The sequence below is a fragment of the Miscanthus floridulus genome, chromosome 6, assembly GCF_019320115.1.
Source record: "Miscanthus floridulus cultivar M001 chromosome 6, ASM1932011v1, whole genome shotgun sequence".
NCBI classification, from domain to species: Eukaryota; Viridiplantae; Streptophyta; class Magnoliopsida; order Poales; family Poaceae; genus Miscanthus; species Miscanthus floridulus.
The window spans coordinates 95,086,652-95,100,365 of record NC_089585.1 but is presented as its reverse complement, the minus strand read 5'-3'; the positions used below and the strand labels follow the sequence as shown (position 1 = coordinate 95,100,365).

The following is a 13,714-nucleotide window of genomic DNA, read 5'->3' as shown; positions in this document are numbered from 1 at the left end:
GCCGCGCCGCGCCGCCGGGCACGGCTTGCAGGACGAGAGGCTGGTGCGGACGTTCGTGGCCGCCGCCTACGGGCAGCCGCAGCCGCCGCAGCAGGACGGCGGCTTCTACCCCAAGGACGCCGTGATGGCGGCCGTGGAGGAGTGCATGCGGAAGCAGGCCGACGCGCTGCTGCACTCGCTCGACGGCATCGGGGGCAGGCTCTCGCAGCTCGAGCTCTACTGCTACAAGCTCGAGAGGTCCATCGGGGAGCTGCGCAGCGACGTCGTGGACTACCACGGCGAGAGCACCGCCAATTTCAGATGCATCGACAAGAACCTCAGACAGGTAAGCGCGTGCGTGCCTGCCTTCTCCGTGGACCGTGCATCTTGGATTGAATCCCTCCCGGTGCACCAGTTGGTGCTTCTCGAGTAGTAATGCCGCCGAGTAATGGCACACAATGACAGTGCGATTTCGATTTCTCACTTATGTTTGGTGTACAGTGCTTCATAGACTTAACTGATTGTTTATTTCCCTGAAAGCTAGTACATTCAGTGGAGTCAACTTACGATTCCCGGAGATGAGATCTGTATCACTTGGTTCTGAGACTAACAGCTAGCATCTTTGATAACTAGATCTACATTTTGGTTGCCAGGTCCACAAATCCTTGCAGGTTCTTCAGGATAGGCAGGACTTAGCTGAAACTCCAAAAGAACTCAGCAAGCTTCAAATAGCACATGAGGCACCCTCTCAGAAGGGTGAGGCCACCGCCGGTTTTTCCGTGCTCGCGCCAAGGGAAAATGACCACAGCCCACAGGCTCCAAAACACGAGGTCGCCCTTTTGCCGCTTCACCAAGTTAATGGGATGCAGTCCCCTGCTGCCGTGCAGGTCCAAACCAGCAACGGGTTTGTTCTGCAGCACCTGGTGCCTGTCACTTTGAGCACGCAGCATGATCAGCAGCAGTTGAGCCAGGCTCCTCCTGTGTACTATGTGCAAAGCCCAGATCATGCTAAATCCACCGAGAGCAAGGCGTTGGAGCCTTTGGTTCAAGTTGTGCAGCCACTTGTCCACAACCCTGAAGCCATGGTTCAAGTTGAGCTACCTCAGAAATCTAGTCAAGCAACTGAATTGTACCCTCAACCTCAGAATCACAGACTACAGATGCCTACCCAGCAGGTTGATTCGCATACATGGCATCCCCAACAGCCCATGGTGCAACAGCAGCAATACATTATTCAACAAGTTTCACGACACATGGCTCAACAACAGTCCTCATCTCCTCAGTCTCAGAGTGCTCAAGCCACACCCTTGTTTCCTCCATTCAGTTCCCTGAAGCCTGCCAGTTCTAACACTGAGCCAATTACAAGAAGTGTGACCGGGCAGCCTCCATACTCTTCATCGCAGCAGCAGCAGCAGCAGCAGCAGCAGCATGAAGTTGCCCATTCATTTTATGGCCAAGGCAATACAATATTGCTACCCGTAGCAGATCATAATGCTCAGCATCAGCAACCACAATCAGTGCAGTTACACAGCCAGGGCCCCTGTCCACCTCAACCAAGCAAGCCCAGTCACTGCAGTGTTGCATCCTATGCTGTTCAAGGAAATCGCCAGACCTACAGCTCCACATACAAGAACCCTTCTAACTGCCCTGCAACTGCTGTAGCTCTTCTGCCTCAGCCTCCAGCTACTGCTTCTATGGCGTATCATCCCTTGGGACCACAGGTCGTGCACAGTCATCCATTTGGAAATGTGGTTGAGATACTCCCAGTGGTGGCTGCAGCCCAACCTGTAATGGTTGATAAGCTTAATGCTGGCAGCAATGTAACATCCCCTCGTGAGTGGTCAGCATAGTGGTTGACAATGCGCGATCAGACATTTCACAGCTTCCACAACTTATACTACTATACTTATTGCAGTTGGAAGCTCATCAGGTCTATTTTATCTGGCTCCTTTTTTTTTCCATCAGCCAGCAGATTAGAACAGATCCTTCTACCTTTTTCAGCTGAAGGTCAATCTGAAATAAGAGAAGTAGGTTAGCTGAGTGATCACTGTTGGCATATGTCCTCACTTTTAATGGACATATCTCCTTGTAACCGAACTTATATGCCTTTCTTATATGAATATATGACGGGTTTACATCAGCTTGTCAGATGTTTGCTGGGTAACATTAGTTTTTAGCAGCTGCTGCTTTCTCACAGAATCTGTCACGCTCGATCTAGTTGGTTTTGTGTATGGCATGAAGACATAGCTATTCTTTGAAAATTTTGATACATTTCGTCTCATCAACTTTTCTTAGCTTGCTCTACCAAACACAGAACAATGGTCGCTGCATATTTGCAGAACGCAAGTGCTACAGTAGCTCAGAAATAGTAATGCTGAAAACTGGTTATAATTATTTATGAAATAGCAATAGTTCTCAAATACATTAGAAATTGAGAATGCCTCTGAAGCTTGGGGTCGTTGCAACTAAATTTTTCTTTACACGTTGTCCGTCTAAATGCAGTTTAAAAGTATTGATGTACATTCTTGAGTGAAAAATAATATGTTTTGAACATACTATTCAGTAATTAAGACCACCATCCCATCAATCAAATATATCGAACATACTATTCCTCTCGCAGATTGCTGAACAGAACCTCGTCGTCACCAGCTGATACCATTACAAAAAGAATACAAGCTAGTCGCCAAAATTGTTGCAGCATAAGGTTCAAAAAAAATTGCTGCAGCATAAATAAAATAACTGAATCTTCATTTAATCAAGTTTTATCTCTGTTACATAAAGTATAGCAATTAAACAGACAAACAAGCAAATCATACGATGGGGCTTCTGGAGCTGCTGACAACTTTCGTCATTCACATCGCATGCCATAATGTGACATGATACTTCTCAATGTCAAATCGAGTCAAATTGAGCTGGACCTTTGCGACCATACTATAAACGCTGTTAGTTACCACTTACTAACATGCGTGTACTTTGGGAGTGTATTCGTGAATCTGTCATACTCCTTTGGTCCTTTCCTCCGTTTGCTGCTTCCTGCTTCCCGCTTGGATGATCTATCCTCTCTTGCAACATCACTACTGCCTGAGGCACCAGCCTTCGACTTCTTTCGCGATTTCTGTTTTGATTTTGAGGACTTCCGTTTTTTAGATGGTGATGAACTAGTGTCCTCGGATGTGGATTGACTATTTCTGGGCAATGGTTCATCCTCATTTATCACATGCCAATTATACACTGCATCATTCTCGCTGTCAAACTGTTGGGTGATCGGTTCCCAGGGTTCCGCTAACATATCATTGTTCCAGCCTTTCCGGTCAAGGAGAACTGAATCTGGTCTGACAATGGTACCCAGAATGCTCCTATTATGTCCCAAACTTATAAGCGAGTTTGCATCAGTTAACACAGAGTATGCCTTGGAAAATGCTGATTTCACCTGAAAAAAAAGGGAATTTATTCAGGGTTTTCTCAAGTCGAAAAATTCCAGAGTAATAGTATCATAGCAAAAGGCAAAATGAGTTAAAGCATCAAACAGTTCCAGTATCACATCCACAGCATCGGCAACATGCAATGCAGAAGCATGAGTAAAAAATCAATAGAGTAATTACCTTAAAGTAGTTAAAGGAATTCTTTCCGATATCATTATCTGGTGCCTGGACATCATGAGTTGAATGAGTTAATCCATTGTAACTCAAGATCCTCAAGTTAGGTGAAAAAGAATGGACAGGTATTTTACCATGGGATCCTGAATCGCTAATAGATGTGGTCGATCATGATTCATAAAGCTATAAAACCAAAATAAAAGAAGAATCAGAGAAGCGTAGAAATAAACTAGTATAAAAAGGTTAGAACGTGGAGAAACTAAACAATTTCGCCCTAGCACCTGACAAGTTTTCCAATTATTAAAGGAATTAAAGAAATTCACATATCAGTGTCTATTGCTAGTCTACAAACAACAACAGAATATTTTTAAACAATGACCAAACTAAATGAAAGCAAGATATGTTGCCAGCTCAACAAAATTTGCAAGTCAATAATCAGTGAGTTGTCTGGCATAAGTTCATCTAGTAAATCATCAGCTTACTCTTTATCACTCTTCAAGAAAAAGGTCCTTGAAGAATTGCAAGATATTCCGACGTCCCAATGGTTCAACTTGCGTCCATAAAAATCAAAGAACCTGACCTGCCATAAAAGAGCAGGAAAATATAAAGGGGTGTCCTTTGACTTTTCTTCACCGTCACAAAGAGAAATCTCAAGGGAGAATGAAACAAGAATTTCAAGGTAGGAAAATAAAGCTCACAGTTTGCTGCGAGCCAATATGAAGATATTCTGAGACTGGAACAATAATAACAAAAGTATCACTTACCAAAAGAATTCCCAAATTGTGCTCCTTTGACTGATGATACCCGAGAATATCTTTTCCTCCCCAGACCAACTAAGAACAAAAACCACAGTGGTAAATGATTTGTAAGAAAGAATGAATTTTCAGGCCCACAAATAATATGAAACTTCAGACAAGCAAAAAATAACACTACGAGTGAAGTGCAATGCAGCTGAAATAGTTGTGTTACAAGTGTTTAGAGCTAAATAATTCAGTTCTATTAATTGAACTTCAACATTTTTTAGGAGAACTTAAACAGCTAACAAAACATCATCTTTGCTTTCAACCATTTATTAAAGGATTATAGGTTTATACAAGTTTCAAATACAACAACAACAACAACAACAAAGCCTTTAAGTCCCAAACAAGTTGGGGTAGGCTAGAGTTGAAACCCATCAGAAGCAATCAAGGTTCAGGCACGTGAATAGCTGTCTTCCAAGCACTCCTATCTAAGGCTAAGTCTTTGGGTATATTCCATCCTTTCAAGTCTCCTTTTATTGCCTCTACCCAAGTCAACTTCGGTCTTCCTCTGCCTCTCTTCACGTTACTATCCTGACTTAGGATTCCGCTACGCACCGGTGCATCTGGAGGTCTCCGTTGCACATGTCCAAACCATCTCAACCGGTGTTGGACAAGCTTTTCTTCAATTGGCGCTACCCCTAATCTCTCACGTATATCATCGTTCCGAACTCGATCCCTTCTAGTATGACCGCAAATCCAACGCAACATACGCATTTCCGCGACACTTAGCTGTTGAACATGTCGTCTTTTCGTAGGCCAACATTCTGCACCATACAACATAGCAGGTCTAATCGCCGTCCTATAAAACTTGCCTTTTAGCTTCTGTGGTACCCTTTTGTCACATAGGACACCAGACGCTTGCCGCCACTTCATCCACCCTGCTTTGATTCTATGGCTAACATCTTCATCAATATCCCCGTCCCTCTGTAGCATTGATCCTAAATATCGAAAGGTATCCTTCCTAGGCACTACTTGACCTTCCAAACTAACATCTTCCTCCTCCCGAGTAGCAGTGCCGAAGTCACATCTCATATACTCAGTTTTAGTTCTACTGAGTCTAAAACCTTTGGACTCCAAAGTCTCCCGCCATAACTCCAGTTTCTGGTTCACTCCTATCCGGCTTTCATCAACAAGCACTACATCGTCCGCGAAAAGCATACACCAAGGGATGTCCCCTTGTATGTCCCTTGTGACCTCATCCATCACTAAAGCAAACAAATAAGGGCTCAAAGCTGACCCTTGATGTAGTCCTATCCTAATCGGGAAGTCATCCGTGTCTCCATCACTTGTTCGAACTCTAGTCACAACATTGTTGTACATGTCCTTAATGAGCCCGACGTACTTCGTTGGGACTTTATGTTTGTCCAAAGCCCACCACATAACATTCCTTGGTACTTTATCATAAGCCTTCTCCAAGTCAATAAAAACCATGTGTAGGTCCTTCTTCTTCTCCCTATATCGCTCCATAACTTGTCTTACTAAGAAAATGGCTTCCATGGTTGACCTTCCGGGCATGAAACCAAATTGGTTCATAGAGACCCGCGTTATTGCTCTCAAGCGATGCTCGATAACTCTCTCCCATAGCTTCATAGTATGGCTCATCAACTTAATTCCCCGGTAATTCGTACAACTTTGAATATCTCCTTTATTCTTGTAGATCGGTACCAATATACTTCTCCTCCACTCATCAGGCATCTTGTTCGATCGAAAAATATGGTTGAACAGCTTGGTTAGCCATACTATAGCTATGTCCCCGAGGCATCTCCACACCTCGATTGGGATACCATCTGGTCCCATCGCCTTACCTCCTTTCATCCTTTTCAACGCCTCTCTGACCTCAGATTCTTGGATTCTCCGCACAAAGCGCCTATTGGTGTCATCAAAAGAGTCATCCAACTGAAAGGTTGTATCCATATTCTCACCATTGAACAATTTATCAAAATACTCTTGCCATCGATGTCGGATCTCATCCTCCTTCACCAAGAGATGCTCCCTTTCATCCTTAATGCACTTAACTTGGTTGAAGTCCCGTGTCTTTCTCTCACGAACCCTAGCCATCCTATAAATGTCCGTCTCTCCTTCCTTCGTACTCAAATGTTGGTAAAGATCCTCGTACGCTCTACCTTTTGCCACACTTACAGCTTGCTTTGCAGTCTTCTTTGCCACCTTGTACTTCTCTATGTTGTCCACACTCCTGTCATGGTACAAGCGTCTATAGCATTCTTTCTTCTCCTTAATAGCCCTTTGGACTTCCTCGTTCCACCACCAAGTATCTTTAGCCTCGCGTCCCCTTCCTTTGGTTACTCCACACACCTCTGAGGCTACCTTCCGAATGTTGGTTGCCATCTTGTCCCACATGTTGTTTATGTCGTCTTCTTCCTTCCAAGAACCCTCTTTGATAACCCTTTCCCTAAATACCTCTGACGTCTCCCCTTTCAGTTTCCACCACTTTGTTCTTTCAATCTTAGCTTGTTTATCCCTACGGGCACGCACCTGAAAACAAAAATCTGCCACCAAAAGCTTATGTTGAGAAACAACACACTCTCCTGGTATCACCTTGCAATCCAAGCATGCTCGTTTGTCCTTTCTTCTTGCGAGGACAAAGTCAATCTGGCTACAGTGTTGTCCGCTACTGAAGGTCACTAGATGAGATTCTCTCTTTCTAAGAAAGTGTTGGCTATCATCAGGTCAAAAGCTACCGCGAAGTCCAGAACTTCCTCCCCCTCCTGATTCCTACTACCATACCCAAAACCTCCATGAACTGCCTCAAAACCTGCGCTTGTAGTACCTACATGCCCATTAAGATCTCCTCCTATAAAAAGCTTCTCACTACTAGGTATAGCTCTAACCAGGCCATCTAAGTCTTCCCAGAACTGTCTCTTAGCACTCTCGTCGAGGCCTACTTGGGGGGCATACGCACTGATTACGTTCAAGACCATATCACCAACGACAAGCTTGACTAAGATAATCCTATCTCCTTGCCTTCTCACTCCCACCACACCATTCTTGAGGCTCTTATCAATCAAAACTCCTACTCCATTTCTATTCGCGACTGTCCCTGTGTACCAAAGCTTGAATCCTGTATTGTCCACCTCCTTCGCCTTCTGACCCTTCCATTTAGTCTCTTGAACGCATAATATATTTACACGCCTCCTAGTCGCGGTATCAACTAATTCTCTTAACTTACCTGTAAGTGACCCTACATTCCAACTACCTAAACGGATCCTAGTTGGTTCGACTAGCTTCCTTACCCTTCGCACCAAAATCCTATTTGAAAGATCATAAGGAAAAGGCTTTCCAGATCAAAAAGTGAAATCTCATTTCACCTGTAGATGTGTGATCAACATTGTAAGAAGAGCATATGATCCAATTCCACCGGTATAGACCTACCCAGAAAGTGTAATGGTTGTTAGAAATCTGGATCGACACAACAATTCAAGATAACCACCTTTTAATTAAAGGAGCAACAAGTCACTGACTTTTGTTCAATTGTACCTCGTTGAGCTCTCTCTGATGCAGAAAAACTTTCAGAATCATACATAAAGGTCTTAAAGCAGGCAACTTCTTCACAGCATCCTATACAGTACAAAATGGAAAAGGATCATTGTGGTAGTCCAAAACAATCAGGTGAGCCAAAGTACATGTTGAACATCTGCCACAGATTAGCTTCAAACAGAGTACATGCTGCCTCCGTTACTAGAATAGTTAGTTGCCCAGTTCAACAAGTACCTTGATGAAGTCTGCTGCCTGCGGCCCACCATCTATATCAAAGCTGGAACAGAAAAAATTCTTAACAGAGAACTGGGACAACAGAAAAAGAAGTCGAGTATTGGTCTGAGCAATGAAAACAAAACTGCACCTGATGTCAAAAGCTATGCCACTCTTTCTTTCCACAAACTTCACAATTGGCACACGTGCCTTTGCTATTACCTGCCGCAAAAGAAAAACAGTAGTCCATTGACTAAATAAGCAACTCAGTAACTAATAGTTGACAAAGTGGCAATGTCCAATGTTCCAGACGATGGCATTTGGTCACTGCCAGTGGCGGAAGACAGATTAGATTTGAGGTATCACGGGGTTGGTTCATGTTGTGGAATTGGCAGTTTGGCGCGTCATCTAGGGCTAGCAATTCAGCCTTCAGGAGTGGGGATGGTAGGCAGATGGGCAAAATGCTTGGTCACTGGCAGAGAGAGAGAGAGAGAGAGAGTGAGAGAGAGAGAGAGAGAGAGAACAGCACTTAAGTGTCAAGACCCACGAAACTGGACTGAATGTGAGAGGGATTGGGTGGGCCACACTAATAGTGGCAAAAAGTTCAATGCCCCCAGCAGCAGCGAGCTACTTGCTGTGGCAACTTACAAAACTTTCCTCTATCTCTAGCTTGTTTGTTTCCTTCACACTTCTCAAGTGCCTGTACTGGTCACCTGATCCTGCCTGTGCTGCTCGTGCTACATGTTCGTCAGGCAGCTCAATGACACCACAGGCTCCACACTTTTCACCCTCCTCATTTTTCTAAGCCTCACCATCGTTATTTTATTTCCCCTATGTTTCTCTGCTCATATTGGAGGACGGCAATCGGCAGGTCGGCAGCCATGGAGCCAGGACCAGCAATTCGCAACAAAGGGCAAGGGATATCATGACAAAATTAAGGTATGACAGCCCTCAGCCATGTTCCCTACCAAACCAATCAGTTATCATCCCTCGTGGTTAATTCAATTGGGTAACAGCTTGTGTTGTTTCTTTGATGGAAAAAAACAGTGTTTTCCCTGTAGAAACTCATGTTATGAGTAGTTTATGAACCAGAAAAGAAACTCACAGAGATTCTTGCACAATATATATATATTTTTTTTAAAAGTGAGAACTGGACCTGTATTTTTTTAGCAACACCTTTTTGAGACAATGCTTTTGCGAGAGCATATAGACCAACTTGAGGAGTCTTAACTCTGGACTCAAATATTACAACCTGCAACAACAAGCCTAATATGAACTTAAGCAGATAAAGGAGATAGGCATTTCATAAAAAGAAGGTGCATGACCCTGTGTGTCCAGGTGAAACATGGGAAGTGCTAGACAACAAGCTTAGGTGATGTACCCTAGAAACTTTCTTTATCAATTACTCCATCCATGCCACTATGTTTGTCCATAGCACACCGGCGCACTAACCCAGTATGTGTTTCAAGAAAATTCAATGTGAAATGACTGTCCATGCCCCTGTTAAATAACATGACGCAACCATTTCTCTTTTTCCAAAGCACTTGGTTGAGGGTAGAGAATGGAAACATTGTAATGACTACACTTTCTCGATGGACAATTGGACAAACATTGTGAGACATTCTCTCAAGGTTATGGACAAACATAGTGACACAGAGGGAGTGTTACAAAGAACAAACAAAGTATGTCTGTCGATATCGAATTAGTTAGTGCAAATACAAGGAATTTCTCTCCCATGTACTAGGAGCAGACTCTTGTTTCTCCTTAGTATTCTTTCTCTTCTTAATAATGAAATGACACGCAGCTCTCCTGTGTCGTTCGAGAAAAAAATACAAGGTGAAGATAGGTCCATACAAACATAGCATGTCCTTCTGACCTACGCATGACGATATTGCTAGCGTGAACTGACACATATACCACTTTTCACCCTCCCTATATTGCAGTTTTGTTGTTTTTTCTGCAATTGCAACAGCAGAAACATAGGATGGAAGTCCACCTTTACCTTTTTCTGTTACTATATACTCCCCTACTATTTATTCCATTATCTCAATCATATTGTTACTTTGGTAATAGAACTTTCTATTGCTTCAAATTTGATAGTGAATAGTTACGGCTATAAGGACCTCAACTAATGTGTCGTTAAACAAAATTAGAAGAGAAAAAACAAATCTTCAGCTCTTCTTTCTCCTTCATAGTAAAGATAGAGACTAATACTGTCTAACAAAGTAAGCACTATGATCCAGCAATTAATACAACACAATGGAACAGATAAAGTGAAGCGCCAAGCTAGAAATATAGAAAGAGGAGGAAAGAAGAATGCTTACATCTATATCACTTGTTGGTAGATAGAGACCTGTCCTGAAAGATCCAAAAACTTCCACCTGCCATGCAAGAGTGGGAATCACCAAAATGGTTCACAGCTATTTGACACAAACTACAGGGGGAAAGAGGGTGTGATGCCTTGCACTGTGGCCATATATGTTTGACAACATCAGAGACATCTTGCACAGCAGCTGTTCGTGAAGATTGCTCTTCAGTAGAAGGTGAGATAAAATCACAGAAGTCAAGAATCTCTGCAACAAAGATACAATATTAGTACTCCAACAGTCAAATTATCCATCACAAAACCATACATACATCTGTGAGTTTTTATTGATCTCAAGTTCTACTAGTTCAAGTGCTAAAGATAAATGTGATTTGAATGTCTGGATCAACTGCATAAGTAGCTTTACTATTTCTTAAGTATAATATCAAACTGGTCCTTGAGACTATTGTCTAACAAATTCCAAGTAACAATCAGCTCTATCGGAACCAAAAAAAGTGTTTGGCATCATAGCACTCTCTACACAGTTTCTGCATCCAAATACATGAAGACCACACTACAAGGTACTCCCTCCATTCCAAACTATACTTCACTTTAGCTTTGTCCTAAGTCAAACTTCTCTAACTTTGACCGAGTTTTTAGAAAAACATATCTACAAGTTCAAATAAATGCACTATCAAGACATATGTCATGGAGAATTGAATGTACTATTTTGGCACTCTAGCTGTATTTTTCTATAAATGCACTATCTTGGGGCGGCCATGCTACGCCAAATTATAGGTTACTGAAGCTCTGTATGGCAACCTATAGTTTAGCTATTCTGATATGTTTACTGAAGAAAATGTGATCTTTAATCTGTTATATCGGATCACTTCACTGCATCAGTAATTTAATGCCACAGCAGAGCAAAGTCCATTTAGTTGCGCTATAATTTAGGCACTAGAAGCCACAAAATTCAAAACAATTCCCGAACTTAAGCTACCAAAAATCCACTGCGCAAAAGCACCAAACTAAAACCCTCACCCTTGTGTAGTTGAAGCATGGGGCTCCTAAACCGCCTCCCTCCTCTGAACCACGCGCGCTCCGACCCCTGCGCCGGCTGGTCCTCCAAAGCACGGGAGCTAGAGGGCGTCGCCGCCGCAGCGGCGGGCGCCGGGGCCCGCGGCGATGCCGGCTCAGGCTCGGCCTCGACGGAGGCAGGGGCGGAGACGTCGAGCGAGAAGAAGTCCGCCGCAGGGATGTCCGCGAGCGCATCCCCAGCCGCCGTTATCTCGTTGCGGAAGACGGCGTAGGTCGCGGTCGCATCATCCTCGTCCCGCCCCGCGGCGGCGGCGGCGTCATCGAGGGCCTCCTCCTCCGGCGAGAAGGCGAAGTGCAGGCCCGGGAGAGCGTCGTAGACGTAGTTCGTGGCGGGGACGGACGCCTCGGCCTCCATCTCCGTGGCGGCGGCTGGGTCTGCTGCTGCTGTGGCGGTTGGTTGCCTCGGCGGCGCGGGGTAGTAGAGAACGGCTCGTTTGCCCTTCCTCCCCCTCCTCCTTCGCTTTCGCGGTGGCGGTGGCGGCCAATGCCACGCCCACGCGTTCGTCGCTTCCTGCAGAACCATGGATTGGGCTTCTGAGGCGCGCGCTGGCTGGAGCCTGGAGTGGAGCAGGCGGGCCGCGCAAGTTTGCTGACTGGGGTTTCGGCCGTGGCCAGGCCTATAGAAGGAGTGAAGTCGTAGCTCTGCAGGATTCATCCGCGGCCCACGAAACGTACCGAGAGCGGACTTCTTTTTTTTTTCTTTTTATTTGCTTCTCCTGTTTTTTCTCCCTTTTTTACACCAAAGGCATTGGCCCTGCTTATATTGAAAGCACATAACGGTAGTTGCTGGGGATACCAGCTTACAGTTTAGCATTTGCAACAACAAAGTTTAAGAAAGATAAGCAAAGAAAGATCTTGATCTTGAGGGGTAAATTTACTTTCCACAGCTCTGTCATTCTCAGATCAACATTGCCACTGTGTGTCATAAATCTGTACAGAGATTTGGTGGAGAATTTGCCTGAAGGTTCCAGAGCCCAAATTACAGTGTCATCCTCTTCTGAAAAGACTATTAACTCTAATTTCTCCTGCAGTTCATTCCACTCTGCCACCTCATCAATACCCAGTCTCCTTCTCAGATCTAAATTCCATTCCACCTCTTTGTGAGAGGGATTCACGTTTTCTCCGAAAGCATCATTATACAAAACACTATATAGGAAATAAATTAATTTGAGTAGTCATGAAATTCGTCGTTTTGATTTTGAGTTCAAAAGAGGTAATAGAACCATCTTGTATTTCACCCTATATATCCCTAGACTAGACCGATTGACCTCATCAAGTCATCATAGATGCAATGGACCATGATCCATGAATAAATCATGAAGAGGGACCGGGAGTGTAATAGCTCCACGGAGAGGCCCAACCGCCCTCCAACTCCAAGGCCCGACACATCTGAGATGGCATCCCGTGGAATGGATCAGTCATCAGTGCGTGGGCGCACTGCGCACAGCACAAACACCCACTTGGTCGCTTCATGATCTGTCCACGTTAAATCGGTAATGCTGTTCAACCCCGTGCTCACAAAACAGTCTCCACTTGGCGATCTGCGAGCCAGCGAGAGCTAGCCGAGAGCGACGCGCTATCAACAACGTGGCACGGTCAATTCGCCGGCGAGAGAACGAAGTTGCACGGTCAAGGGGCAATTTCTCTTGGTTTTCTCTCGCAGGCCAAATGTCCAATCAGATGGAGTGTCAAAATCGACGGCGGCGGCGAGTGCGGAGCAAGGGCAATGCAGATGGCCGGAGACCCCAAAGCAGAATCCCACTTGCTCGCTTCTTTTTCAGTTTTCCTTCACGGCGAGGGCGCCTTATAGGGCAATAGGCGGGGGCGGCCCCATCTGATTGGACACTGATGAATATGCTCTCATGACGGACGGGATTGTTTGCCCCGTGTTGATTGAGTCCTGATCCGGCGTTCCCGCGTTCCCCGCGCTAAGCAACCCGCGGGCAAGAACCGGCAGCAGCATGCGCAAAGCGGCAAAAGTGCCTGCCGTGCCGTGCCGGTTTTGCGCTGCGTTGCCACTTGCCAATGCTTGCAGGCGGATCGAATCGCTCTACAGGCTGCCTTTTTTCGGTGCATGTGAACAGGGCAAAGACCTGCGCACTGCCGTTTTCCGCAATTGCTTCTCCGGACCGGTTCTCCCAGAAATCCAGAATACAGTGGCTTTATTATACTCCTACTAGGGCCTTGCTGAAAAAATTTCAAATCGATGAATAGTACCACTTTCGTCT

The 13,714-nt window shown here is 44.8% G+C and overlaps 2 protein-coding genes across 3 annotated transcripts; one reads left to right on the top strand and one right to left on the bottom strand.

Moving 5' to 3' along the window:
- On the top strand, window positions 1-2,142 carry LOC136458690 (uncharacterized). Its single transcript, XM_066458618.1, has 2 exons — window positions 1-325; window positions 633-2,142. Exons 1-2 carry the CDS (start codon window positions 125-127, stop codon window positions 1,827-1,829), a joined length of 1,398 nt encoding a protein of 465 aa, XP_066314715.1. The 5' UTR covers window positions 1-124; the 3' UTR covers window positions 1,830-2,142.
- A 323-nt stretch (window positions 2,143-2,465) lies between these two features.
- LOC136456357 (uncharacterized) lies at window positions 2,466-12,009 on the bottom strand. 2 transcript variants are annotated; one of them, XM_066456192.1, is made up of 13 exons: window positions 11,430-12,009; window positions 10,544-10,656; window positions 10,408-10,464; window positions 9,240-9,335; window positions 8,235-8,305; window positions 8,105-8,147; window positions 7,871-7,951; window positions 7,702-7,761; window positions 4,340-4,408; window positions 4,058-4,155; window positions 3,710-3,758; window positions 3,582-3,626; window positions 2,466-3,409 (listed from the first exon to the last, which is right to left on the bottom strand). In XM_066456192.1, exons 1-13 carry the CDS (start codon window positions 12,007-12,009, stop codon window positions 2,927-2,929), a joined length of 1,845 nt encoding a protein of 614 aa, XP_066312289.1. In that variant the 3' UTR covers window positions 2,466-2,926. The 2 variants fall into 2 exon arrangements, with proteins under 2 accessions (XP_066312289.1, XP_066312290.1); XM_066456193.1 differs by lacking the exon at window positions 9,240-9,335 and having other exon boundaries at window positions 2,469-3,409; window positions 11,430-11,975.
- Between the last annotated feature and the right edge of the window lie 1,705 nt (window positions 12,010-13,714).